At 48.3% G+C, this 26,774-nt stretch overlaps 1 protein-coding gene across 3 annotated transcripts in view; it reads right to left on the bottom strand.

The window, feature by feature from the left end:
* Positions 1-980: 980 nt before the first annotated feature.
* Positions 981-26,774, bottom strand: part of Pcca (propionyl-CoA carboxylase subunit alpha) — an 842,751-nt gene continuing 816,957 nt past the window's right edge. For all 3 annotated transcript variants that reach the window (XM_051160992.1, XM_051160990.1, XM_051160991.1), the window contains 3 exons: positions 13,924-14,064; positions 3,212-3,289; positions 981-1,064 (listed from right to left, as the gene is read on the bottom strand). In XM_051160992.1, coding sequence (XP_051016949.1) covers positions 996-1,064; positions 3,212-3,289; positions 13,924-14,064 — 288 coding nt within the window. In that variant the 3' untranslated portion in view covers positions 981-995. The remainder of the gene's footprint in view (positions 1,065-3,211; positions 3,290-13,923; positions 14,065-26,774) is intronic.

Here is a 26,774-nt window from a genome sequence, read left to right as displayed (position 1 = left end):
GCAGTGTGATTGTGGAGAGCGCCCTGACACCCTGCTCAGAGCATGCACACTGCAGTGTGATTGTGGAGAGCGCCCTGACACCCTGCTCAGAGCGTGCACACTGCAGTGTGATTGTGGAGAGCGCCCTGACACCCTGCTCAGAGCGTGCACACTGCAGTGTGATTGTGGAGAGCGCCCTGACACCCTGCTCAGAGCGTGCACACTGCAGAGTGATTGTGGAGAGCGCCCTGACACCCTGCTCAGAGCTCACTCACTGCAACTGGCACAGAAACGTGACTGTTATTTTTAGCCCCCTTTTCTTAATTGGAAACTCCTTCACAAAATAGAGGGGTAAATATCAGCGGATGGGCTCGCAGACCCACATGTACCAGTCCTCACCATAGGGAGGGAAGGATGGAGGGGACCTGGACAGCAGCACCCTACAAACCCCAAAACGGGGATGTCACTTCAGTCGTCCATGTGACATTTGGAGACCCTCACAGAAGGGAGTTTCTAGAACCTTCACCTACGCTACCTGGTCTGAGGAAGTCATGACTAATGAGCCGCAGGAATCCATCCTGAGTGAGGGAAGGAGGAAGGTAATCAGACGGTAAAATGGCAAGAGCTAATAAAGTTGGAAGCAGGGAACTGGGATTTTATGTAAATTGTAAATACTTAAGTTTCATTGTGATCCTTTAGCAGTCAGTTGGCACAGCCTGACGCCTCTGTGTACATTGTCTTCATTCAGAGAAAAAGGGCAAACTAATATTTAGACAAATACTTGCTTTTATTGATTTAATTTTGACACTAAGAAATCTCATATGTACAAGTATTTAAAGTATTTATATCAATAACAATTTCCATCGGTGATTTCTGGCAGAATGTGGGTTCTGCCTCTTCTGAGGAGTTACTGTGATGCGGTAGGACCTGCTGCACGGGCACTTCTGTCAATGCTCGGACAGACTGAGAGCTGGGAACCATGGGAGCCTGACTGAAGCAGTGGAGGCTGAGGCACCTCATTCCAGCTCCACAAGCAGATCGCCTTCTCCGACGGTGTCTCCAGCTGTGCAGTGCACCAGTCTCACCTCGAATTACAATGGTTGGAACAGTGAGAGAGGAACAGGACCACAGGGACCACTCCCCATCTGAAGTGAGCAGTAAGTGGCCTTGGGTCCCTGCAGAGCCTGGCTTCAGTCCTCCTGCCTTTCTGTCCTGTCAGCCCAAGAAAATGCTCAAGGAATTGAGACTATGGGTTGCTGCTCATAGGTCCGGGGCCACAGTGTCCTAAGGCCTAATATGTCCACGCTGGTGACTGATGCGTGCCATCTCTGCTCTGCCTCATCCTATGGCTCTGAGACTTAGAATGTGTATTTAGTATCATGGTAAAAACCAAAGAACTGTCCAACAACCCAAACAGGTACCAATTGAAGGAAGAATCTCCTAGTCTCGCCATTGTCCTCTTGAAATAAATGGAATAATCCAACTTAACCCTTAGTTTGTGTGGCATAGAATGTGGAACCATGTTTATTCTTTGATTTCTCCTGACCACAGTCTTGCTTCTCCAGATCTGTGTGCAAACGTAAAGGAGCAGGCAAAAGACTGGAGTGCGTAGGAAGTCGTCAGTTTCCTCCTTGGGGGTGATGGTTGCTTAAGCCATAAACAAACAGTAGGATTGATCTAGCTGGCCAAATGGGCACTAAGCGAATGAAAGTGTCAGGACCCACTCAGGTTGGTGCACCAAGCCTATGCCCCTGTCTCGCCACTATACACAGAAGAGACCAGCTCTTAAGAGTTCCAGAGAGCAGTGGATGCTACGTGAGTAATGCCCAAAGGCTCTGATGGGCAGATGCTCTCTATAGTGAAGTGGGTGGTAACACGTGTTTAATGGTGGCACAATGGTGGCCTATGGATCTGTTTCCACCCTGGACCTTTTCTCTGAGAGGAAAAATGACCCAAGGAACTACTAGGTCCAGACACAGCCAGGGCCACCCGTTACCTTACTGTGTTGAACTCCTGAGTCCTGTGGATCAGGGCTGGAATGAATGGCAGGAGGGACCTGAGCTAGTGGGGTCTTGCCCGTAAGCAGACTTGCCCCAACAGCACTCCTGCAAGCAGTTCTGGGGTCAGGAGGAGGGAGCATGGCACCCCAACAACAAGCAAATAAGACATCCAGCTTGTTGGGACCCATGCTGCCTCAGAAATTAGGGGTGTGCTAAGTAAGTACCTCAAGGCAGTTATACAGGGTCCTTGGCCTGACCACACACCCATTCCTGGTCCCTGTGACCAAGTACAATCACTCCCATAAGCCAGCACTCACGTTTTTGTGTCCATATTTTTGGGAGCTCCTTACGCATTAACTGCTTCTGCCTCCTGGAGCTTGAGCCTCCACACTCAGCTTAGAGATGGATGAGAAACCACAGAGCCCCAGACGCTGGCTATCTTAACTTGCTCCAGACTGGGGCCATTCAATCTTACTGGGGAGGGGGGACGACAACTCTGGGCCTTCTGAGGATCCCTAACATTGGCTTTTGGGTTAACAAACCATAGGACAGAAGCTGGGTGGTCCAGGCCACAGACACCTCCCAGTCACAGTGCACCATGCGGATACTTCCAAACCCAAGCATCCTTTGAGAATGGGACATATACTGAGAGATGGCATCTCTTTAGTCACAGGGGAAAAAAAATAATAGAAAAGTGACTGCTTTTCCCATGGCTTTTCTGTTGTCTTCAAGGAAAAGTTTCACTCTCAACAAACGTTGGTACTGATACCCCTCTCTCTTTTCCTCCGAGTCATTAAGTCCTTCACATGTCCAGGGGCTTTAGCTCCCGTCCACAACTGAATTGTTCCCTTTAAGGGGAAATTACCTTGAAGAGTTACATTAATTTTTGCAATGTGTAAAAACCATTTCCTGCTGTGTCACCTAAGACTCACATAACTAACTGCCTCTGAGACAGATGTAAACATTAAAAATTAAAGACCCCTTCATCTGAAAGACATTAGCATGGGGAACAAATGTACTTCGACTACCTGAACATAGCACACAGACCCCTTCCTGAAAGGCCTGCTCTCCAGGGGGCAGAGACACACTGACCGAGTGACGCTCCCAGCCCTCACATCCTCCCTAGAACAGGGACACCTACATTCTATTTCAGGAACCCACCCATGTCTCAAAGGTGAAGGTCCTGTATCCATCATAGCCTGGGACAGGCTAGTAGGAACTTGGAGACATACCTTGCCCGTTTTCCCAGCTGTCATGCTGTTCTGCATCTTCATAGCTTCAATCACACAGATTTCCTGACCTTCTGCTACCTGGAAAATAAGAATAAATAGTTTAAGAACATTCCTAATATTAAAATAATGTCCAAGAGTAAAACCATTAAATCCTTTGTCAAACGTGCCGATTGGTCATGGAAAACCAGTGACCTCTGATGGCTTACACTCCAGTGCATCTGACGAGCCAGTAGAGAAAGGACAGTCACTCTTGGCAGGTTCTCATTAGAAAAGCCTGTATTGGGAGATCACAAGTGTACAGTGTACAGGGCCACCCTGGGCCCTAGGAGTCAGCCAGAGATGCTACAGACTAGTGCTGCTTCCATAGCCAGCTGAGGACTCAGGAGTGCTTGTTGAGGTTTGCAGGACAAGGGACACGGCTACCAAAGGGTAAGGGGCTCTTTGGGCAATTACACAGCTGTGCACAGACACCACCAGCACCCTGTCTGCTTTAAAGGGACAATGGGTACCACATGGGAGTCAGAATTCAGTAGCCTCTTCCCCAAAGACGCACAAGTTCACCTTTGTCCTGGGAGCTGAAGATAACAGCTTGGCACCAGGGCCAACAGGACCACTGCTCAGCTGCAAGACATGTACACACTAAGGCTGAGGGGCTTCTGCCAAGTAACGTCCTACACAGGGCATGGCTTCTCCAGCTATGCCCAGTCCTTACAAGAAGGCCTGAGTGCTCCGCAGGTGCTTGTTCAAGCCTGCGTTCTGCTGCTTGGCTTGCCTCTGACCCTGGAGGAGATCCAGGCTGACCAGGCTCATATAACAGGGTTAATCTGGGGCTTCTGCCCAAGACTCAGCTGTGAGTAAAAGCCACATATACTACCTGCTCGGCCACTGGCCTTAATAGTTAGGCACCAAGGAGCTGGGTCCTGACTTCTTTCTCTGTTTTATGGGAAAGGGCTCTTGCTCTGTGAAGTGGTAGGCTGAAGGCTCCACAGAGTGCTGCTGGGCATGCTGCCTGGGGCTCCTGGACAGTCACACTACTGCGGCGCTGCCGGCCAATGCCACAGAAGGACCCGGAGAACGTTCTTTCCTGCCATCCTGAAATGATCTCCAAGTCCCTTCCCGGCTCCCTGTGTGGCACAAGCTGTGTTGCTGGCAGCGTGAGTACTGCAGCCCTGTGCATCCCTTCCTCTGCTGTTCAGGTGGTGGGCTGTGTTTCTCTGGCACGGGAATATAGGAAGAGAGGAGATGCCAAGGCTTTGGTGCTGGCGCGGAGGAGAGGCACCGCTGACAAGCAGGCTGGAGCTCAGCACTCGCTGCCGCCTTTGCTTCGTTTCACCTGGCATCTGCAGTACAGGCACAGAGAAGAAACAAACACCTCAAAAGGCTGTTCTTCAAAATGTGGAGGGCAGGAGAGGCCAGTGCCAAGATGATGCAGATGCCCTGGCCAGAGGTGTCAGAACACTTACTCCTTCACACCATCATGTTCAGCCATTTCTCTCTTCAAAGGTAGGTAGGAGGTCAAGAAAGCCAGGAGAAGGGCAGGTGTCCCTGAGCCACAGAGGAAAGGCCTGTGGCCCAGGCATGGCCATAACAAAGCTGAGTGAGAGCTTACCCACCAGCCAGGCTGGAATGTCCCTGACCCTGGCCTGCAGGCAATAGCACAGATGGCTCTTTGGACACCTTGAAATTCTACCAAAAAATTTGGAATTAAATCTCTACCTCTGGGCTCTGGTCACTATTTCCTGTCAGAGGGACAAGTTCTCACCATGGGTATTTATGTGGTAGCCTTCCACACACCCACCTGGCCTGGCTTCCTCTGGGGGCAGTTGAGAGCCCAAGGTTGGCTCCAAGTCCCTCACCCCATCCCATCAGCTTCCCCATGGATGGGCTCACTCCTCTCTGCCAGGGCCAGTGTCGCCTGTCACTGCTCAAGATCTGGCCAGACTGTGGAGCCCTCTGACCCCTCCTCAACGTACACACCTGCAACTGTCCTAACATGCTTCTGTAAGAAGCCTGCAGGTTTCTAGTGGTCATGGCTAGGGACCAACAATACCCATAGTGAACACTAAGGGACAGCTTCACCAGGCCACCACTCCATAGTGCTCCAGTTTAGGATGCCCTGGCACCATGACCACCCTCCCTGAGTACAAGTACTAGGCCCCAAATTATTAATCCAATCAGAAACAGCAAGTCTTAAAGCTGACATAGCCTCCCCCTCCCCGACTGCAAAGCTGGTAATTTGATGAAGAGCTGCTTTGGGTGGGTGGGAAGGGAGCCTCTCTTTTGCCTCTCATCCCACAGCAACTCATGGACTTAGGCTGGGCCCTCCACCAGCCAAACCCCTCATCCCCCACTGTCTAGTGTCCTTGCATTATTTAGCTCTGAGTAGAACCCCAATGTCTCCTAGCTTGTGCTCGCTCTCTCTCTCTCTCTCTCTCCCCTTCTCTCTCTCCCCCCCCTTCCCCCCCCATATTTAGAGACCATCTTCTTGAGACAGCTGTAAGGAAATGTCCCCTGGTGCCTTACAGAACAGTGATTATCATGCTATGTACACATGTAAGCAAAAGCAAGTGTAAGAAGAGGTTTGCAGACAAGCTCATCTAAGTTCAACTTATTTTATCCCTTGAAAATCAGTGCAATGCAGCCGGGGGGCGTGGTGGTGCACGCCTTTAATCCCAGCACTCGGGAGGCAGAGGCAGGCAGATCGCTGTGAGTTCGAGGCCAGCCTGGTCTACAAAGTGAGTCCAGGACAGCCAAGGCTACACAGAGAAACCTTGTCTCGAAAAACCAAAAAAAAAAAAAAAAAAAAAAAAAAAAAAAGAAAAGAAAAAAGAAAAAAATCAGTGCAATGCAAGCTTATGTTTAAAAAAGAGAAAAGAAGGAGAAGAAAGAGAAGAAGGCGGCGGTGCAGTCTCTGGGCAGGCTCCAGTTCCCACCAAGAGGCGTCTCAGGACTTAGCTCCTGCAGAACACGCAGCACGCAGCTACCCCAGCACCTTGTGGGCTGCTTGAGGGCCCGGGAAGCCTGAGCAGAACTGGCCATTACAGTGCCTGTGTTGGGGGTGCACAGACTTCTCTACACTCCTGTGGGTCGTCTGATAAAGACTTACCGAGTGTGACAGGGTGTATCCAGAGTCAGGCTTACTAAACGGTCACAAGCCTCGCAAGTCTTTCTGATAAACGCAGCCGGCCTGATGTACCTCTCTGCTGTCTAATTGGTGCAAAGTTTGGAGACCTGAATCCCGTGTCTTTCATCCGGCTTATTGCATCCTCTTCTCTGACACAGGGTCAGGGTTCACATTCGAATCAGATTATTGTTAGAGCGGCCCTCATTAAGTGGGAGCGAGGCTTGGCCCCCAAACGAGTGCGCTTGTGAGAGAACTCAGCCCGTTTACTCAGCAGATTTTCACATGTTTAGGGGCCTGAATGTCACCCAGCATTGCTCTGTGCTGGGGAGTTTCAGACATCTCCAGCTGATGATTAATTGTGAGTGATGGGAAATAAAACCCAGCGAAGCCAGCTGCTTGCCATGGTCGGCAAAATGACTCTAATGGAGAAAGGCTGCCAATTTTCCAGTTTTACTGGCAAGTCTTCCAAGTGTAATTAAGGGAAGTTATAAATGATATGGAAATCTATCAGGTTCCATTTATTTTCAGAGGACTCCTTTCCCAGGGGACTTTTATCTTGAAGCTTATAGTATGCTTTGTTGTGCTAATGATTTAAGCCACATCTTGGTTCTGATTAAAGCCCCAATCTCACTCCTTCCACAAAGATGAAAAGATACAGGACCTACCCAGCACATGCCCCCTCTCTCCAGAAACATGCCCCGCCTGGGACCGGCACGCCAGTGTGTACCGTTTGCCCCTAAGAAAGCACAAAGTGCAGGATGGGGAGGAGGAGGAGGGACACTGCACCAGACATAAAAGCAAGGCCCTCGGAGCAGAGCCTGGGAAGCTGCGCTGGAGACGGACACCCATCAGAAGGTGCCGTAGCCCGCTAATGTTGTTTGATTTGGAATAAAAGCATGACAATGACGGCAAAGGCCTAAAATTGGAGACGGTAAAGGATGAGTGCACAGTGCTCCATTTCTCAATTTCATCCTTCAGAGGCACAAAATGGGGGCGATACAGTGACTGGATGAGCTTTACAGTAACAGCTGCGGTCTTCCCGCACAAGGGAGGCCCTTCTAATGGGCTGAGGTCTGCCTGCAACAGACGGGGAGGAACAAAACAAGGGTTCCTATTAAGGGTGCACAGTCATATTTTTGATGGAGAAAATCGTTATGGGAGTCGTTTCCTTTAAGATGATCCCTACCCTCCTTTGTCGTCCAAACCCAGGGCTGTGTTAAAGGTGCTATTGCTTAAAATACAGGCCAAAGGATGCACATGGCGTCCAGTGTTTGCCCACCCTCCCCCCCCCCAGAAGCCCACTCTAGCAACTGTAAAGAATCCAGAGGAAACTGTGCCAGTGGCATATGGCTTTCTACTGTGCTAAACATTCATACAAAAGACAGGTTCATCAGTCATTGGAGTATCTGGGTAAAAAATTAGCTCCTGATGGATGGTATTTTGAGCTTACCTGCTGCTAGTACATTACCAGAGAAACACGGGTTTTGAAACCCACATGACATTAGAAACTGCAGACCATGAAACACGGCACATTGCAGGAGCACATAATGCACGGCAGATTATACAAAATAATAAATAAGCTATTTAAACCCTCTGCCTAAAACTGGGCCTGCTGCAAGGAACCCTGGGTCACTTCTACGCAGGCCAATTAATGCGCAGCATCTGCTGTACAGAGCGGGGCATGAAGCACTTCCGAATGATTCCGGCAATTAAAAGAAAACTGTTTCCTGCCTGTTCAGACAGCAACTGTTTCCCTGCAAGAGTGAGCACCAAATCGGTGCGCAGCTGAAAAATTTCAGGCCCCTTTTGGGGAAGAGGCGTGGGGGATGGGGGGGACCTTTATGGAGAAGGAGCCCTTCTTTTGTTGTTCAGTGTTTTCCTGCCAAGTGAGACAGAAGGCTCAGAGGGCTTATGGGCCCACTGCAGTCTCCCCTTCTGCAGCACTGGGCCCCCCAAAAAAACCAGGGATCCACACCAACCCTCCTGACTGCATCACACAAGTGAAAAGCCCCTCCATTTCACTTTTAAAGGGTTGCCGCTTAGAACATGGGTGTCTAACACATTTTAAGTCTCTGAGATCTGGAGGCAGCCTCAATTTACTAAAAGTCAGGCTAGAATCCCATTATTCCTACTTCCTTTTCCTGAGCTACTGACATGGGCTGCTAAATATCCCCTGATCTTTCCTGGGAAAAGTGTGTGTGGAAAGTCCAAGGGGAGATGAGACCCCAGGAGATTGCCCTATCTGAGTAAGGATGGGATTGGCATCAAATTACAAAGAGGACAGGCAGTGGACACAAGTGCTGACCCCTCATCTGGAGGCATTCCTGCCCAGCACACTCAATCTGAAGGGTGACAGAGAGAAGAGACCACATGTTTAGCATGCCTGAGGGCTCGGGGACTCAAGCCTGTGGTGTCTGCATGGTGTTGCCCTCAGCTCTGCCCTCAGACCCCCTAGAATTGTGCAGTGGGAGTTAGGGGGGCTCAGAAAGGAATCCAGATCATGGCCAATGTAAATCAAGTCCAGGTTTTGTAAAAATTCCTTAAAATGAAGAAAAACACGACTCCCTACTGCCCTCTAAGTTAGCTCACTGTCAGCCAACGCCTATAGTTACAAAGGGGAAAAGTTGAAGCCGGAGTGTTTAACAATCCCGACAAGAGGCCAATCTGATGTGCTGCTTTTGTGGATTCAGTAAGTTGTTTTAAAGGACTCAGTGGCATATGACAACAGCTCTTTCAGCATACATAGATATATATGTACACACATGCACAGTCGAAAGGGAAAACGTATTTTGAATCTTGGTAGGGTTGAGAATGGTGAGCCTTAAAATACCACAAAGGTAATAGGCTCTCCCATCCCAGGAAAAGCATGCCTTGAAAAATAAACCCATTGCCAAACCTGTACAAGACTTTTATACAGACCAACCATCAAAACATTTTTTTAATCTTATGATGATAATGTTTATTACATTAAATTGTAGAAAATTTAAAAACCCAAATGTTGGCTAAAAACAAAAGCTATCCTTAAACATTTCAAAAGAAATGTCACGTGAAAAAAAATGACTGAAAGGCCAGGTTGAGGAGAGTTCTAACCTGTAAAGAAGATGAGGCAGGACTTAGATAGGAGAAGGGTCACAGGCCACTCCGGGCACCTAGGTTTTGTTACTAGTAAAGTCTGAGGTGAATGTGGTGAGCAGAGCGCACGGGCGCTTGGGAGAGGATTCTTTTAACCTTTTCTACGCTTCATGACTTAGAGGCTTAGAAGTGTTTCTGAGTTTGCGAGTCTGCACTGGGGAGTACAGGCTGCAGTTTGGGTGCAGAACTGGCTTTTCCTCAACTGCTTAAACAGTCACTGCTAGGAAACATATAAATTAACTATTGCCATCATTCTGACTGTAAACCAGGGCACCCATCCAACAGCCAGCCTGCCTCCTCTGCCAGACAAAGAGGCAGTGATGAACGCTGGGCTCTGACAGGCACCTCACACACAGGTAGGCAGATGACAGGCACCTCACACACAGGTAGGCAGATGACAGGCACCTCACACACAGGTAGGCAGATGACAGGCACCTCACACACAGGTAGGCAGAGGCCAACCTAGCCCTTCTCCGATTTGTCTGCATGCCTTGGGGTTTTCAAAGCTGCTGCTTAGAGCAGTGAACAAGACGTCTTCTGCTTCTGCCAAGTTCTTGTGCTCCTGCCCCCAGACTGGCTGCCGGTTCAACCAATGCCATGGGCTTTGGAGACAACTGGAGGCTGCAGCCAGCGGAAGCTCTGCCGCAGGGCACCTGTGTCTTTTGTCTCCTGGTCCACGACCACTCACCTGCCCTGGGAGCCCTCCCCAGAGAATCACATACAAGGAAGGCTCTACTGCTTTCATTTTCTGCCTCAGGCACTGACCAAAAAAGCAACAGTCTCGAGCCCCAAATGTCCTTCTGCTAAATGCCAGTCTGGGGACCAGGTGGGGTGGCCTCATCTTGGCTGGCAAGAATTAGCTGACTCACAGATGTGAGCAGGTTGAAGGGGAAGGAGACAGCAGTGAACGCAGCCGTGAGCACCTACTCATAAGACAGACATGTAAAGTCCTGTGGTTTTTCCTACACTGTAAGGGGAATTCTTCCTGGTGCAAATTTTAGATGAGTTCAGAATCTGAATACAGCTATAAAGAACCTTCGCTAAACGCAGTGTTTCAAAAAGTCTTATCTCGGGCTGGCCTTTTTTTATTAGCTTTTACTGTCTTGTATATAATAATATCAAAAGATTAAGGGAACAAATATGCTCATAACATCCTTATTTTATTCTTTAAAGACAAAAGGGAAAAATCTTGCAGCACATGTGACAATTTAGTCTAACGTTAACCACAGCAGACACATACTGCACCAACATGCTGAAGGAATTTATGTGAAATACTTTTGTTAAAGATGAAAGTTTTTAAAAACACAAATCGTAATAACGTTTTGTGGAAGAAGTGCTGCACTTTATGATTGGCATTCCATCCAGAGACAAATGGTGGCCACTGTAACAGTGTCTCCAGAAGGCACACAGGAAGGGCTTAGAAAAACTGTTCTGTCAATTGTCTCCTGAATTAAATTTGTGATTGGTTTGCAACTTACTGCATTCTAACATCCCTTCCACAAACAGCAAAAAGCCCACTTCACAACCTTTTGGAAAGTGACCGGCTGCTGCATCTAATATTGAATAATAGATGGACACATTGGGAACTCTCCCGTGTGAATCCTAAAGGAGCACTTTGAATAAATACTTCACTTAGAACAAAATACTTCCACTCCAGAGTTTAGAGCAGGGGAAATATTTCAAGTGCAGCAGTTCTCGGACCTTCCTGTGGCTTCCTGTGGCAGGCCCTCGGAAGGCATCTCTCTCTTCTACACAACCACCTAAACTCTGTTTCTCAGGTTTTAAAATACTCTTCAAATTGTTACATTTTTAAAAAGCATCTGAGACTTGTTACTTAGAATTTTATGTCCATGCATTGCAAAAGAGATCCGCCATTCTGTTATCAAGTTGTATTAATGGGTCAGTACAAAACCACAGGTTGTGGGGATTTAAAGTGTGAACAAAACTGCAAAGAAAAACAAGGGTGCTTGCATGGTCTTAGTTGTCTGAAAACACACAGAACTGATTGCTTTTCCTCTTCTCGCCGCTGGTGAGAAGTGGAGCTTCCCAGAGCTGTTAGTGCTCACCCTGCCCCCAGCCATTTCTACTGCAAAAGTGCAGTTCTAAGCAGTGCTTGCTTCTGGCAGTGTCACTAAACTCTCCACCTTGAGTCCGAGGAGAGGTCCATGCAGTCAGACAGACAGGGACTCTGGGAGGAGCTGGCACACTCCTCACCCTGCGTCTAGCTCTGGTATTTGTGGTTCAGGGCACTGTTCACAAGTAACAGTAACTCCAGAGAACACACTGTTTCATCCAAGCCCAGTGGCACAGGATATCAAAGTATGCTCTTCAGGGGATAAAAAGACATGTGTGTGTGTCCCCTGACCAGCGAGTCACATGCACAGATACACGGTGTTTATAGAGAAGGTGAAGGTGAGCTGCAGCAACTCTGGCTTCAGGGGCACACGCAGCAGGTCCTATTCCCTGCAGAGGTATTCTACAGCCGTTCTCCAATACCCACATTGGTGATAGGTCCTTGCACTCTGAGACACCTGGGTTTAGACTGTTCCCTCTTGCTGGTCACCTGATCACAGAATGGAAACCAGAAGGGCAACAGTGTTGCCAGGAGGCTGTACTTGCTGAGAGGCAGGAAGGCTGCCCCTGCACTGCCTTGTTTGCCATCTCTCCACTTACTTCCAGCTATGTAGCCATGAGTGGGCCAGTGGGGGCGGCAGCCACAAGTGGGCGGGGGGGGGGGGCGGCAGCCATGAGTGGGACAGTGGGGGGTGGCAGCCATGAGTGGGACAGTGGGGGATGGCAGCCATGAGTGGGACAGTGGGGGACGGCAGCCATGAGTGGGCGGGGGGGGAGGGGCAGCAGCCATGAGTGGGCGGGGGGGGGGAGGGGCAGCAGCCATGAGTGGCGGGGGGCGGCCTCCAAGGCAGGAGCTGACCCCTTCCCTCTGCCCATCTTAGACTCCTGTGTCAGAAAACTGGGGTTGAAGGTAAAACTTCTTATGAGGGTGGAAGAGCACAAATGTGATTTTCTAATTAAAGCCACACAATCAGGACTGGCAAGCTCAGCCTGGCAGTGTATAGACTGGATGGCTGCCAGAAAAACAAAACAAACACAAACAAATAAAAAAGAAAGAAAATCCTGCAGGTAGAAGGAACCAAAAATACCCTTCGCAGTTCACTAACCTGCACATTTAGACACAAGATTTCCCAGAACACTGAAAATACGGTGTGTGAGTGTGTGACTGTTAATGAAGACCAAGGAAGAGCCGCCTTCAACCCCAGTGCTGTGTGAGCGCACAGGAAGACACCTCCAGAACTCAGCAGTGGGCCCCTAACTTCTCACACCTCACCTCTCCCACATCCTAACCCTGGTATCAGGATTGGGCAGCTCTTCTGGGAATGTCCATGCCTTCAAAGTGAATTAGCGAGTCAGGGCTGCCTGCCTTTGTGCTTTTTCTCTACAAAAGCTGGTATCTCCCCTGCTTCACCAGGGGAAGCCATCTTCAAGTCAGTTTCCCCAGTTTCCTGTTAATTTGGGGACTAATCATTTAAGACAACAAAACTTGATTGGTTTTACTCTGTATTTTTCTAGAAGCCATTGTCACCTTTATGGGTTTTTCTCAATATTGACATGATACTTTATCTGTGTTAATAAAGAAATCAGGTGTCATCTTAACATAATCATTACAGCAAGTCAGATAAGCCCCAGTGGCTTCAGCCAGAGACACAATAGCATTAGCACACAGAAAGTCTACTGCATGTGGCTGTTCCGATCCTGTGTATAAGTAAAAACACAAGTACTTAAGGGCCTCTGGACGTCTCCCACCTGCATCTTAAACCATGGTTTTGCTGCTTAGCGGCTGATTTTTAAAGAAAACATATGCATCCTGCACAGTTGTCCACAGCAAGTTATGAGGCTGAGCAGGTGAGGGCTATAACGTAGCTTTACTATTAAAAAGTCAAGAGTGAAGTCTCCAGTTATGACTTTGAACTTGGCTTCGTAGCTTACAAGAAGAGCACAATCCTGCTGTACAGACGGTAGGATTAAGGCTTCTTAGTTCCCTTCCCAATTAGACGCTTGGCTCAGGAATCCCTATGCTGGTTATCTCCTGGCATGAATTCCCCAAGACGCTTTGTACCCAGAGGGCCGGGGAGGAAGGAGCAATGCCAAATAAGTGCCTCTGCAAAGTTTAGAAAATTGAGGTTCTTTTTTATTAGAGAATCTAGAAAATTGAGAAAGAAAAGAAGGTCTGTCCTTGTTTTTGTCCCCCCCCCCTTCAGAGGGGTGCTGTCACCCACACAACCCAGAGCTGAAGCAGGTACAGAGTGAGTGCCCAGCCTACTGCCCGGTGGGCACCCCCTGGGCTGAGAGACACCACGAGGGCATGGGCCTGTCGTTTGCCATTACTCTGTAGGGGAAGTCTGAGCCCAGTGTGTCCCTCAGACAGAACCGCTCTTACCATGTCTCCTGGCTTGACGGAAACGGCCACCACCACCCCAGGCATTGGGGAGCGCAGAATGCTGCTGGTGTCCTCGGTCACCTTTTCCAGCATGAATTTGCTCAGTTCTGCTGCGAGTTTGGTTAAAATGCGCACTTTGTACTTGAAAGAGAAAAGCATGAAGGAGGTTAGATGACGAACTTATCCTCTAAAGCAGCACTTATTCAAAACCCGGTTCTAGCTTTAAATTCAAATTACAATGGTATCTTTTAAAAACCAAACATTTTACAGCCCTGCATATGACATTATTCCTGTCTAGAACACGTTGAGCCGGGCTTTCCTTAAGGGATCGCTCCAGTTATTTAATTAATGCTATATAGAAAGGATCGTGGGTCTCTAAGAAAACCATTGCTTGAGGAACTGTGCTCTCAAAACAGGGGCATGAAATCCCGTGCGTCCGTCCTTCCTCCAGCCTCAGGACGGAGGCAGTGACACTGTGCGTACCAGTAGATGGCAGCAGACTGCTACCACAAACCTCTCATGCCTCCAGAGACGCTACCCTGCATAGATCAATAAACTGAGACAAAGGCTTCAGTGTTCATTTTGAGAAAAAAAGAAAAGGCTTTAACGTTCAAATATTTCTCAATGATATAAAATGTTGCATTCGCATCAGGAAAGTTTTTCCTCCTTAGGCACATTATCATGCAGCCTTTTCCGATTATGACAAGACAACCACGAGAAAAACGAGCCGTAACGAGAATATCTCTGGGGTTAAGACATGATATCATCCAGATTTTTAAAACACAGAAAATGCCAGGCACATCAGTTTTCATGGCATCTTCTGTAGGTGGCTCGCAAAGGTGGAGGGCCAGGGAGTCTCGTCAATTATCACATCTCCAATAAAGACGATTCCTACTGGACAGGAAACATCCCACATAAATGTAGACAAATAGATGAACCACAATTTGCACTATCTAAACAGAAAATAAAATGTTTTGAGGTGGGGAATTGGAGCCTGCGCCAGGTTTCTGGTTCTCAGCAGATCCAGTCGTCTCTCCGGGGAAGAGAGGACCAGCACCCACTGGGCAGTTCCATTTGTCAGAGCGAAGCTGCAGCAACTCAGAGCCCCCTGTGGGCACCACGCTGGCAGGGAGGCCGCAGCAGCGGAGTCTCATTCCCACTTTGATTCTGCGCGGGGCGGGGGACAGTGGCAATCTCCAAGTGGCTCTTTACAGGGCCTATTTAGAGCGGGTGGGGAGAGGCTTTGATAGCCTAGGTTCCAAGCAGATTTGCGACACTGTGACAGGTTGAATAATAACGTCTTCTGCGTGTTTCTTTACTCCTGAGTGTGTGTTTTGCAATCACGACATAGAAGTGTCTGCCAGTTTCTGAAGGATATGATCCTTAAGTGAAATTACAGCACAAATAAAAGCTTTTTGCTCCTATTAAAATTCATCTGAGTCATAAGTGGCGAGGAGAAAGCATGCTGCTGTCATTCTGGGCAGAGGGACTACTTATCGCCCATGAATTGTACTTCCAAGTCCCTCATTAAATCCTTGGGGAGGGGACATAATTGAGCCGACTGCACAGTTGTACTCTCCGCGCTGTCTCCCTGGAAAAGAGAGCCCAGGCCCTCTGGAAGCTCGTGTGGCACCAGGCAGGTTCTTTCCCGGCTGTCATCACCTGGGGGTGGCACTGCTATGTGACCAGCTGGCATTCCACCCTGGGGACTAGTTTTCAATGTAGCATTCAGATCTATTTCTCCCCTGGCTTTCTTTAACTTCAAAATGTGAACCTTGAATTTAAGAAAAGTATATGCCGAGAATACGACTTAACAGCTTTTCGCCATTAGCTTTTAAGCAAATAGGGCTTAAGAAGTAATAATTCAGCTGCCTCACAGATAGGCCTCAGAGTGAACCAGGTGCGGAGACTGTCCTCAGCGAGGGCCGTTCCCCTCCGTGAGGGCCAGCTCCTGACAAAAGCTGGGTCTCTTACTATTTTTATAGCTTTCATATTCTCTGAATTCCTTTCTCTGTAGGGCCCCTGCTTTGGTTGGAAGGAGATGTGACAGAGCCCCGAACTCTGCTCTTCAGACACAGCCTTTGTTACTGATGAGACGCTCCTTTCCCTTCTGGGTTTGTTTATTGTTCTTAAATCTGTTTGGGGATAAATGACTTATTGTAATCACAAGTGAAAAATAACAAGGAGCAGAATGCCACGGGAGAGGCCTTGTTGAACATAGCCGACTTAGAAGTGATCTTTCTGATTAGGAAAAGAGGGAAGAGAAGCCACTCTCCGGAAGGTTACCTTTGATACTGTCCTGGTCATCAAGAGCCCACCTTAAAACAGCCTCTCATCAGCCCTGCAGTTTGTACGTGGAGTCCAAAGTCTGAACGGGCCGAGTAGGTGCAGCCCGTGGGCCCACCTGAGTAGACAGCCAGCTGACAGCTGTGGGTGCATCCTAGTACCTTCTCCAGAAGGGGGGCACTGCGGAGTCTGCGCTAGGACTGTTGGTTACATGGCACTTGGCTAGCTGAGGGCTCAGGAAAGGGGCTTTTAAGTCTGCTTATGTGAAGGACACTTAAGTGTTGTGAGAGACTGCAAAATGTCTAGGTAGAATTTAGGGGGGGGGGTGTATATTCAGGCAAAGCACACTGTCTATGCTGTAAAGGCTAGCCGCTAACAGACAGAAGTTTAATCATGAAAACTGGCAGATGTTTATCCTGTGTGGGTCAAGAACAGCCAGAGAGTGATAAAGGCTCTGTGGAGGAGGGTGGTCAGCTGCCTCAGGGGCGCTCGGGGAGGAGGGTGGTCAGCTGGGCTCAGGAGCGCACGGCCTTCCCTCTTTAGGAAGCTGTCTCCAAACCTCTGCCATGCTAATGGGAAATTAAAAACCAAAAACACCTCACCAAGTAAATTGGAAAACAGGTTCTCTCTGGGAACAGCTTGGATGGGTTTCTCAATCCAGTTATGACAGCCAGGAAAGGTATTTGACCCGAGTATGTAAAATCACCCCCAGCCAGAACCCCAAACAAAACCATTTTCTGGCTTTTATAATGAATGTAAAGCCATGTCTGACAAGAAAATGTCACGCAAATGTTTAAAAGAAAGAAAGAAGAATCAACAGCAAATACAGAAGGCATAGTTAGACCACTGCAAGCAATGGACAGTTAGGAGGAAGGCCACAGGGCCAACATGGAAGCCAGTGAAAAAGGCAGGGCAGCCAGGGTGGCTGTGGGAGAAAGCAGTGGGGGGGGGGGGAGGGGCTTTCCAGAGGGATGTGCTCAGCTGAGCATTACATCCTGCACGTGGGCTGCCCACCTCTGTGAGAAGACAGATGCCTGAATCCATCGATTAGATGCACAGTCCTCCGGACGGGACAGGAAGCAGCATGTGTGATCAGCTATGGTACATGAGGCCCCCAGGGAGCTTAAAGTCTGTGAACATCTCTCTAATGCCTGGAGGTACACCGAGGATTTTACAAGCCACACACCGCAGTGTTGCCATGATTCGAGAGTGTGACCCTTTGCCAGGTGAAGTCCAGTCTGCTCTGCACGTCCTTCGGCTGCAACTTCAGGGCCTGTGAGATTTCCCAGGCTCCTTTCTAACTCTTTTCTCCACTGCCAATTAAGATCTGTACAGTTAGACTAATTCTTCTCATGCCAGCTGTTGTCCATTTCAATCAACATGGAGTCATAGGCCAATAATCCAGCTTTTTTCCAAGTTATCTAGAAAGCTCAAAGTTATGAAGCATTGGCCAAACTCTATCCACCATCCCAAGCATGGTGACGGATGCATTTCTTCGAAGGCTGGTTTCCTATTCAACGTTTTACACCCCTACCCCTCAGTCTCTATTCTTTAAAAAAAAATTATTATAATGTATTCAGATTACATCCTGATTGTTATCCCCTCACTGGTATCTTCCCGTTCCCTCTTCCACTATTCCCCTCCCCTAGACCTCTGACAGAAGGGGATCCTCCCCCACCATATGGCCACAGCCTATCAGGTCTCATCTGGATATCCTGCTTCCCCTTCCTCTGTGTGCCTGCCAGGCCTCCCCACCTAGGGGAAGTGATCAAATCGGGAGCGCCAGAGTTCATGTCAGAGGCAGTCCCGCTCTTAGCCCAACATAGATGTCCTCCAAGAGACTCCACCCAGTGGGGGAGCAGGACAGATGCTGAGACTCCCACTCAGACTCTGGGATGGAAGGACCCAGAAGGTTCAGGGGCCCCACAAAGAAGGCAGATCTAGACCCAGGGGGCCTGCACAAACTGTTGCACCAACCAATCTCTATCCTTTGTTTTGGTGTTTTGTTTTGTTTTTGTTTCTGTTTTGTTTTGTTTTTTTGGTTTTTCAAGACAGTGTTTCTCTGTATAGACTTGGTTGTCTTGGACTCACTTTGTAGACCAGGCTGGCCTTGAACTCGCAGCAATCTGCCTGTCTCTGCCTCCCGAGTGCTGGGATTAAAGGCATGCGCCACCACCGCCTGCCCAATCTCTATCCTTAAAACCACATCTTCACTCACCTGGTGTGAGCTAACTGGCTCAGGGCTCTCTGAAGACCTCTGTCCCTAACTCCACCAGAGGAAACTGTTTTGGGAGTGACAGAAATGAGGAGGGTCTTTTCAACATTGCAGGTCAGAAGAGAGGCGGGGCACCACAGCTGTAGTGTGAACTGCACAGAGGAGCAGGAGTCGTCAGTGTGGCCCTTTCCCCAGGTCTCTGTAGAATAGGCACAGGTATGCAAGGAAAAGCAAGGCTCCAAGCCACAGATTATACCTGTTTCTCTCCTTGAACATGAAGTCCATTGGCTAATCTTTTGAAAGAGAAATCTCCTGAAAACACACAGAACAACAGGAGCTGGTGGCCCTGGTGGCCCTAGCACACAGAACAGGAGCTGGTGCCCCTAGTGGCCCTCACACACAGAACAGGAGCTGGTGGCCCTCACACACAGAACAGGAGCTGGTGGCCCCGGTGGCCCTCACACACAGAACAGGAGCTGGTGGCCCCGGTGGCCCTCACACACAGAACAGGAGCTGGTGGCCCTCATGCACAGAACAGGAGCTGGTGGCCCTCATGCACAGAACAGGACCTGGTGGCCCCGGTGGCCCTCACACACAGAACAGGAGCTGGTGGCCCTCATGCACAGAACAGGAGCTGGTGGCCCCGGTGGCCCTCACACACAGAACAGGACCTGGTGGCCCCGGTGGCCCTCACACACAGAACAGGAGCTGGTGGCCCTCATGCACAGAACAGGAGCTGGTGGCCCCGGTGGCCCTCACACACAGAACAGGACCTGGTGGTCCCGGTGGCCCTCACACACAGAACAGGACCTGGTGGCCCCGGTGGCCCTCACACACAGAACAGGAGCTGGTGGCCCCTCATAGAGGTTCAGTCCCGTAACAAAGGTAGCAAGAGCAGAAACCCTCAGCTAAAGCCCAGGCTTCCTGCAGCTGCAGTGGTGGCTCAGCCTGTTAGCATAATACGGTGATAACTCCATCAGTGCAGTCTCAGGGTACCTGTCAATCAGGATGCATCATTTAATCCAACAGCACTCGAAGGACTTCCTCCTACAACCCACATGACAGCACAGCGACGGCTCTATTTATATCAGCGCCCAGTTGTGTTTACAACGCTGCAGTAATTAGAGAAGATGCAACAGGCAGCAATATTATTGAGCTTTCCATTTTGCGGCATTACCCTGTAAAGTGTGATCCTGCTTCACAGAGTCATGCTAAATGACAAAAGGCTATTTTCTTCAATCTCCCAGCCCCGACAGCACTTCATTTGCAGCTATCTATAATTAGATTAATGGTGTAGTGCAGTACAAAGCGACCCACTTCACATCAGATAGCTTATGAATTAGGACAAACACTGATTTCCATTCCAGACAGCCGAGCAATGGCTGGGGTGTTTAGCACACCCTTTGTGGTGGAATGAGATGCTAATTGTGTACCATTACCTCTAAACTGCTTGCTTGTTGTATAAATCACTGTGCTAATTGATGCAGAGATAGAAATGTAGCCACAGGCAAGAAAGCAAAGGAATGAGAGCTGAAGATGGCGGATAAGGGATTATCGAGGAAAACCATATGGAGACAAGCTTCCTTTGAAACCTCTGTTTTTTGCCCATGAGCAGGAATCCTTCAAGTACAGCACTAGACAAGAAAAAAAAAAATTAACTTTCCTCCTTACAAACAGGAATTTCTTTTAAAAGTTCTGCCAGTCAAATAGCACGTATGTTGAATTAATCTGAAAATACACTTATAAATACCATAGTGTGTAGCCAGCCAGGACATCTTATCGGGACTGCAGTTCATGTTTAAGGGCCATCCCTTCTAAGTTACCTCATGCATGTGGCTCTGACCCATCCACAAGGCAAAACATGAGTTTCTGTGGGCCTGAAAAGTGGTTTAGATTTGTCAGGCTAATTACACAGATGCGTTGACTCAGGGTATGAATCAGGCAACATAAGCATCTGCCACTGATAGAGTGACCAGGGCCCTAGAATCTTAAAATCTGGCCACCCAGTTCATAACTTCACATCATAGGAAAGGACTTCAAAGGGAGATTTTTTTCTAGCTGTTCTAAAACTAGCAGAACAAACAAATAAAAGCACCCAGTGATCTAATAGTGCCGGTCTTTTGTCTCTATGTGCTCTTCCTTGTTTTAGTGTCCTGCTCTCACTAGCAGCTCTTACTGGAGTCTAAAAAGCACAGACGCAGAAACCAAATGCCGAATAAGAGTCAAGCCACGAGTGAGCCGCAACTAAATATGCCCTTGGGAAGTTCATAAATCCAGCATGTGCCCTGTGTGTGTTTTCACTTTTTTAAGGTGCAAATTACTGCTGTGCACTTTTTCACAATTCAGATGCTTAGTAATTAGCACTGTTATAACACAATTTTACACAGAGAGTAAATATACTCCAATGTCCCCCGCTCACAGTGACAGTTGACATCTCTCACAAAAGCACAATTCAGAAACACTGTATAAAGTGTAGCCTCCTGAAACCTAAATATTGTCTTAACTTGTAAGACAATCAAGTGATGTCCCGAGGAACTAAGACAGCTCACATTACCACAAACGAAGCCTGCAGAGGCACCTTCCCGGGGCTGCCGCTGCTGCCGCTACCACACAGGAGCTGATGAGGCCTGCACTGCAAGGTTGAGTGCAGTAGTCTAAGGTCTGGCATGCCATGGTAATTAACAGAAGGGAACAGCAAGGTCCTGTACATCAGAATAAAAAAATCATCAAAACAGGAGACGTAGCACATTAGCCCAGCACTTGTCTTCCCGACACCCATGGGGCTCTGATCGTGATCTCCAAAGCCATGGGGCACAAAACGCCAAAAAGATCAAGAAACTAGTAGGGCAGGGTGGCACAAGCCTGTAAGCACAGCACTGGGGCGGCCGAGGCAAAGGACTGCACAGCCTAGGCAAGCCTGGGCTAACCTGAGCTACATAGAGACCCTATCTTATACAAACAAAACTATAACTATCCTAAAAGGGCCTCTCCCACATCACAGCTGGAACTTAAGGGCATGTCCCAGAGGCAGCACTCAGGGCCTGCCCATGAGTCTCATCCCTTTAAATGCCAGAGTCACATTAGAGCCGAATGCTTCTGGGGTCAGTGATACTTATGTGAACAGGAAAAAATACATTGTTTCTGACTCAACACTTGTTTCCTCTCATTGAAACAAAGCAGTTAGCACCAGGAGAAAAATCACTCAGTACCTAACTGCTCAGTGACATGAGCACTGTGCTGTCACACAGTGCATGGCTTCCCCCTGGCAGTCACCTGTCAGGCTGTAGTCAGGGCCTTTATTCTTCCAGTGGTCAAGTGGTTTCCAAACTCCAGAGCCTTTTTGTTTTGGTTTAGTTTTCTGGGTTTTTTTTTTTTTATTTTATTTTTGATGCTGGGGACTACATTCGGGGCATTGTGTGCACTGTGTGCATCTCTTCAGCCTTTGGTGTGACCATAACATGCCACAAGAAATCACAAGAGCAGTGAGCAACAGCCTTGTCCTTTTTGGAGGAAAATACTACAAAAGTAGAGGCATGAAGAAAAACAAAAGAAAAAACAAAATATATGGGACTCCTTTTTCACAACTCTTCCTAGGGAATGGACTGTTTCTAAGGCAACACAACCAACTTGGGCTGCCAAGGTAGCGAAGGAGCTTGTCACCAGGACACCTGAGCTTAACCTCCGGGACCTACACAGGAGGAGCAGAGAAACAAGTTCCTCAGGTTGTCCTCTGATCTCCACATATAGGCGCGCGTGCGCGCGCGCACACACACACCCCCCTACACATGTGATGAAAAAATTAACTCTGATGGGTGAGTCAGGTGGTAGCTTCAACATATGTCCAGTTTGAGGTAAAAAGACAGTCCTCTGGAGAGAGAGGTCAGTTTAGAGATGTCCGTCCACAACACAAAATTAATTCAAGAGGTTTTTTTCTTTCTTTCCCCTGTTTTGCTTTTGTAATCACAAGCTTCCATCCAGTCCCACTATCTTAAACAGCCTTGTCCCTTAACTACTGCGCTAAAAGCATGTTGGAAATTAAGTCATGGATCTAGCAGCACTCTTGCCAACAGGGAACTCAATCCTTGGCTCTGCTCCTGTGAGACAACTTTTCCAGTGTCACTTACTGTCTTTACACACAAAATGGGAAAGGAAAAGAGCCTCAGTCTGGGGATCCTGCCCCATTTGTAAGCCCATGAGCCTCGCAGGGAGGCCTCAGATGGAAGAGGGGCACCAAGGAGCTCCTTAGCAGCCTTCCAAAGGGTTCTAGTCCGCTGAGGACAGAGATACCCCTAGCGTGCAGTATTGGGGAGCCCCACATGCAGGTGCACAGAGGACAATGGGGCCCAGGTTGCCCGTAGGCTGTCTAACAGGTAGGTGCACAGGCCACAAAAGCAGTGTGCTAAAATAAGTGGCACTTTCCCACCCACAAAGGCAAATCTGTTACAGTGCATCGCACAGAACCCCAAAGCAGGGCATGCGCCTTCTGTTTGATCAGGGGTCTACATGGCACATTGTGACTATAATGAACCAGGCTTTTCTTTTTATACAAGAAAAATATTATAGACCTTTGAAAGCGCTGTCCTCAATTATGTAACAATGCCAACATCTGTTAACAGCACAAGCTGTTTCCATCCCGCACCCTGAATTGTTTTATGTAATTACGAGTTTATAAGGTAGTTGGTAAGCTAGCAAGAAGGTACCTTTTTAAAGCACTCTGTAATTTGGGGTACAATGAACTGTTCTCTTGAAAATCTGTAATTAGGGCAGCATCAACTTACAGGAAAGTACAGGAAATGTTATAACAACACAATTACGTAAATAGGCACATAGGTAGGGAAGCATACCATTTTGCCATGGTCCCCACCCCTCTCTTTACTTTCTCTCCCGTTTGAATTCTTTGCTCATCTTGAGTGAGAGTACTGTAGTCACAGGAGGTGGAACAAACGGACTCCGGGGAGCAGATGGGGAGCTCGCCCTTCCCTCTTCCGTTCTTAGTGCAGGGCTACAACAGCAGAGGCCAGGAAGCGAGCCAGTGCCGGGGAGAAGGGGGGGTGGCGCTCAACAGCACTCTGGCTTGTGTGTGGACGGCTTCAATGATAAAAAGTTTTCACTATTATCAATTCATTGAAAAAACTCAGAATCGAATAGGATAAAATGTTGACTTATGTTTAACAGAAATTATGAAACTAGTATGCATACAGGCAAAGTGAACATGGCCAGAGATGACTGTGACTGTGTAGTCATGGTGGCCAAACAGTCAAATCAGAAAACACCTCATAAAGCCTTCAGTAGTGATCCAAAGCACCAGAGTGACCTCTGTCAGGCGCCTGCTATCAGGGCTGCAGTCCACAATGGGACTTAGCTTACAAGTTCAGCTTGGGCGGTGAGACAGGCTGCGGGCATCCCGCGCGGTGTTTATTGTGCATCTATTATGCGGAAGGTGAGACAAGAGAAGGCCTCATGGTTAATATGGAAAGGGAAGGAGACGCAGTACCAGGCTATAATGGCAGCAAATGGAATCTTTATTCTTAGAAGCCCAAACACCTGGACTGCAGGCTGGGGATGAGGACACACACCTGTAACCCCAGGCCTGGCGAGGTGGAGGCAGAGGGTTGAGAGGTTCACGGCTGGTTGGACTGCACACTGAGGCTACATAAGACTGTCTCAAAAATTTTTTTAAGATGTTAACTTTTTGACCAAATAATCTAATTTCTCAGACAAAAGAAAAATATCCCTCTCAAATCAAGTTTATAGATGTGTGTGTGTGCGTGGGCACTCACAGGAGCTGGGGAGGCACCAAGGCTCCCAGAGCTGCAGCTAAGGGCAGTGTGAGCTACCGAGCCTGAGTCCTCTGAGAAAGCAGCAAGTGCTCTTAACTGCCATGCCATCTCTCCAGCCCCACACTACACAGTAAATAGAGTAAAGCAAGTGCCTGCAGAAAACCACACACAAAGTATGCTTTCCAGTCTCTGCTTACCCAGAGTGAAACAAGGCAGAACTACGCGTGCTGTATATGGCAGCACAAACACACCTAGTTTAAGTCCCTGCTCTATGGCTTAAAACCTGTAAACAAAAAATTAAGTGTTTTCAAGTACTACGTAAAACTTCTAAAAGAAACATTATCAAATAGGGCTTCATGGCACTACAAACTTGTAGATGAGGTTGTGTGGAGCTCTGAGGTCCTCAGAACCCTAAGGAGACACATGATGAATTTGAGGAACAGTGTGAACGATCCATTCATTTGAAGCTACTTAATAGGGCTTTCTGGGCATTGTCAGGGCACAAAATGAACAGAGAGCACGGCTTCAGGCCGCAAGCACCACGACCTGGCTATTCGGAAGAGCCATCTGCAAAGCTGCAAGGCACACAGGCCCTGCTAAGACTCAACCCACCGGGAACAGGCTCCACAGTAGCCTTCCTGAAGCCCTCTTGGGGGTAGTGGGCACAATGACTCAGTGTCTAGGATCTTCAGTGTAGCCACTGAGTTTCAACTCCTAACTCCGTCACTTAGAAACTGTGGGTCACACACTGTGGGTCCTCACGGTGCCTAATTCACGAGGGTGTCCTGAGGATCCAGGGAGTTCTTAGATCCACATTGAGGCCCTGGTCTGTTTCACTTCAATTATCACCTTCATCAAGACTGCTCTAGAAATAGGGCTTCCTCAAGACCCAGCTATTCCACTCCTTGGAATATACCCAGAAGATGCTCCAGCACACATCAGGGACATATGCTCAACCATGTTCATAGCAGCCTTATTAATAATAGCCAGAACCTGGAACCAGCCTAAATGTCCCTCGGTTGAAGAATGGATAAAGAAACTGTTTTACATTTACACTATGGAATACTACTCAGCTATAAAAAACAAGGAAATCCAGAAATTTGTAGACAAATGGATGGAACTAGAAATGATCATACTGAGCAAGTTAACCCAGAAGCAGAAAGACTCACATGGTATATACTCACTAATAATTGGACACTAGCCCAAGAGGCATGTCCCATGAAAGTCTTCACTTACCAGGAGATTGGGATAGATGTGAGGACATCCTATTGGGACTCTAGGTAAGAGAAATATAGGAGATGGGGAAATAGAAGGATCCAGAGGATCTTAGAAACCTACAAGAAGGGCCCTGGGGGTTCTGCTCAAACTACTGCACTAACCAAGGACAATACAAGTAGTAAACATCGAACCCCTACTCTGATCTACCCAATGGACAGCACAGTCTCCACAGTTAGGTGGAGAGCAGGGACTGACTCTGACATGAACTCTGGGTCCCTATATTTGACCACCTCCCCTTAGTGGGGAGTCCTGGTGTCACTCAGAAAAAGAGTAAGCAGGCTACCAAGATGAGACTTGATAACCTATGACCATAAGGTGGGGGAGGAGGGCCCCCTTGGGCATGGACCTAGGGGAGGGGAATAGGGTGAAAGCGGGAGGGAGGGAAGAATAGGCAGATACAGGTGATGGCATAACAATTGAGTTGTAATCTGAATAAATAAATTAAAAAAAAAAAAAAAGACTGCCCTAGAGCTCCAGGCTCTACTTTACACTCCTTTTCCTTCCCATTTCTCCCTCCCCTTTTTATCCCCCCCCCCCCCCCCCCCCCCCCACCAACCTGGTTGAGACAGAATCTCACTATGTGGCCAGGCTGGCCTCAAATCTGAGGTGATCCTTCTGCCTTTGCCTCGGGAGTGTTGGAAAAAGGTATGTGCCCCCACATCAGCTTTCCTTCTTCTTCTTTTTATTTTTATTTTTTAACTTTGGAACTGTTGTCAATGTCCACAGCAGCCTGATTGCAATGACACTACAGAAATTTCTTTATATTCTACCCTTTACTCTCAGAGGAACATTTCACAGCCTAATATTAGTAGCAGCCAACATAAACTGTAGTTTTATAAACTGTCACCACGTAGTGACTTCCAGAATCTAGTGCATCTCATATGTCTGAAGTAACTGCTACAAGATTTAGTCACAGAGGTTAGGACTGTTTGCCTCTGGACTCATCTATAAAAATAGCTGTTCAGTCAAACCTAATTCTTATCAGTGAAGTTGAGTAAAGCTGCTGAGGAGCCCATGAAAACAGCACAGAAGTCGACACTAGGTCAGTAAGAGCCATTCCCGTGTATCTAGGACCCTGAGCCCAGGTTGAGAGTGTGCGATGGGCAGGGATGAACCATGCTGGATGAAGCCGCTCTTGTCACAAGAAGCTGAGCAGAGAGACTCACGCAGTCCCCTCCGACAGGCCAGGGGCGATGCTGAGTTGTGCCCTTACTGGTCCTCCCTCCCTCCCTCCCTCCCTCCCTCCCTCCCTCCCTCCCTTCCTCCCTTCATTCCTTTTTGGTTTTTCCATA

The sequence above is a fragment of the Acomys russatus genome, chromosome 18, assembly GCF_903995435.1.
Source record: "Acomys russatus chromosome 18, mAcoRus1.1, whole genome shotgun sequence".
Lineage (NCBI taxonomy): Eukaryota > Metazoa > Chordata > Mammalia > Rodentia > Muridae > Acomys > Acomys russatus.
The sequence above is the reverse complement of the archived record's forward strand: the minus strand, read 5'-3'. Positions and strand labels throughout refer to the sequence as shown.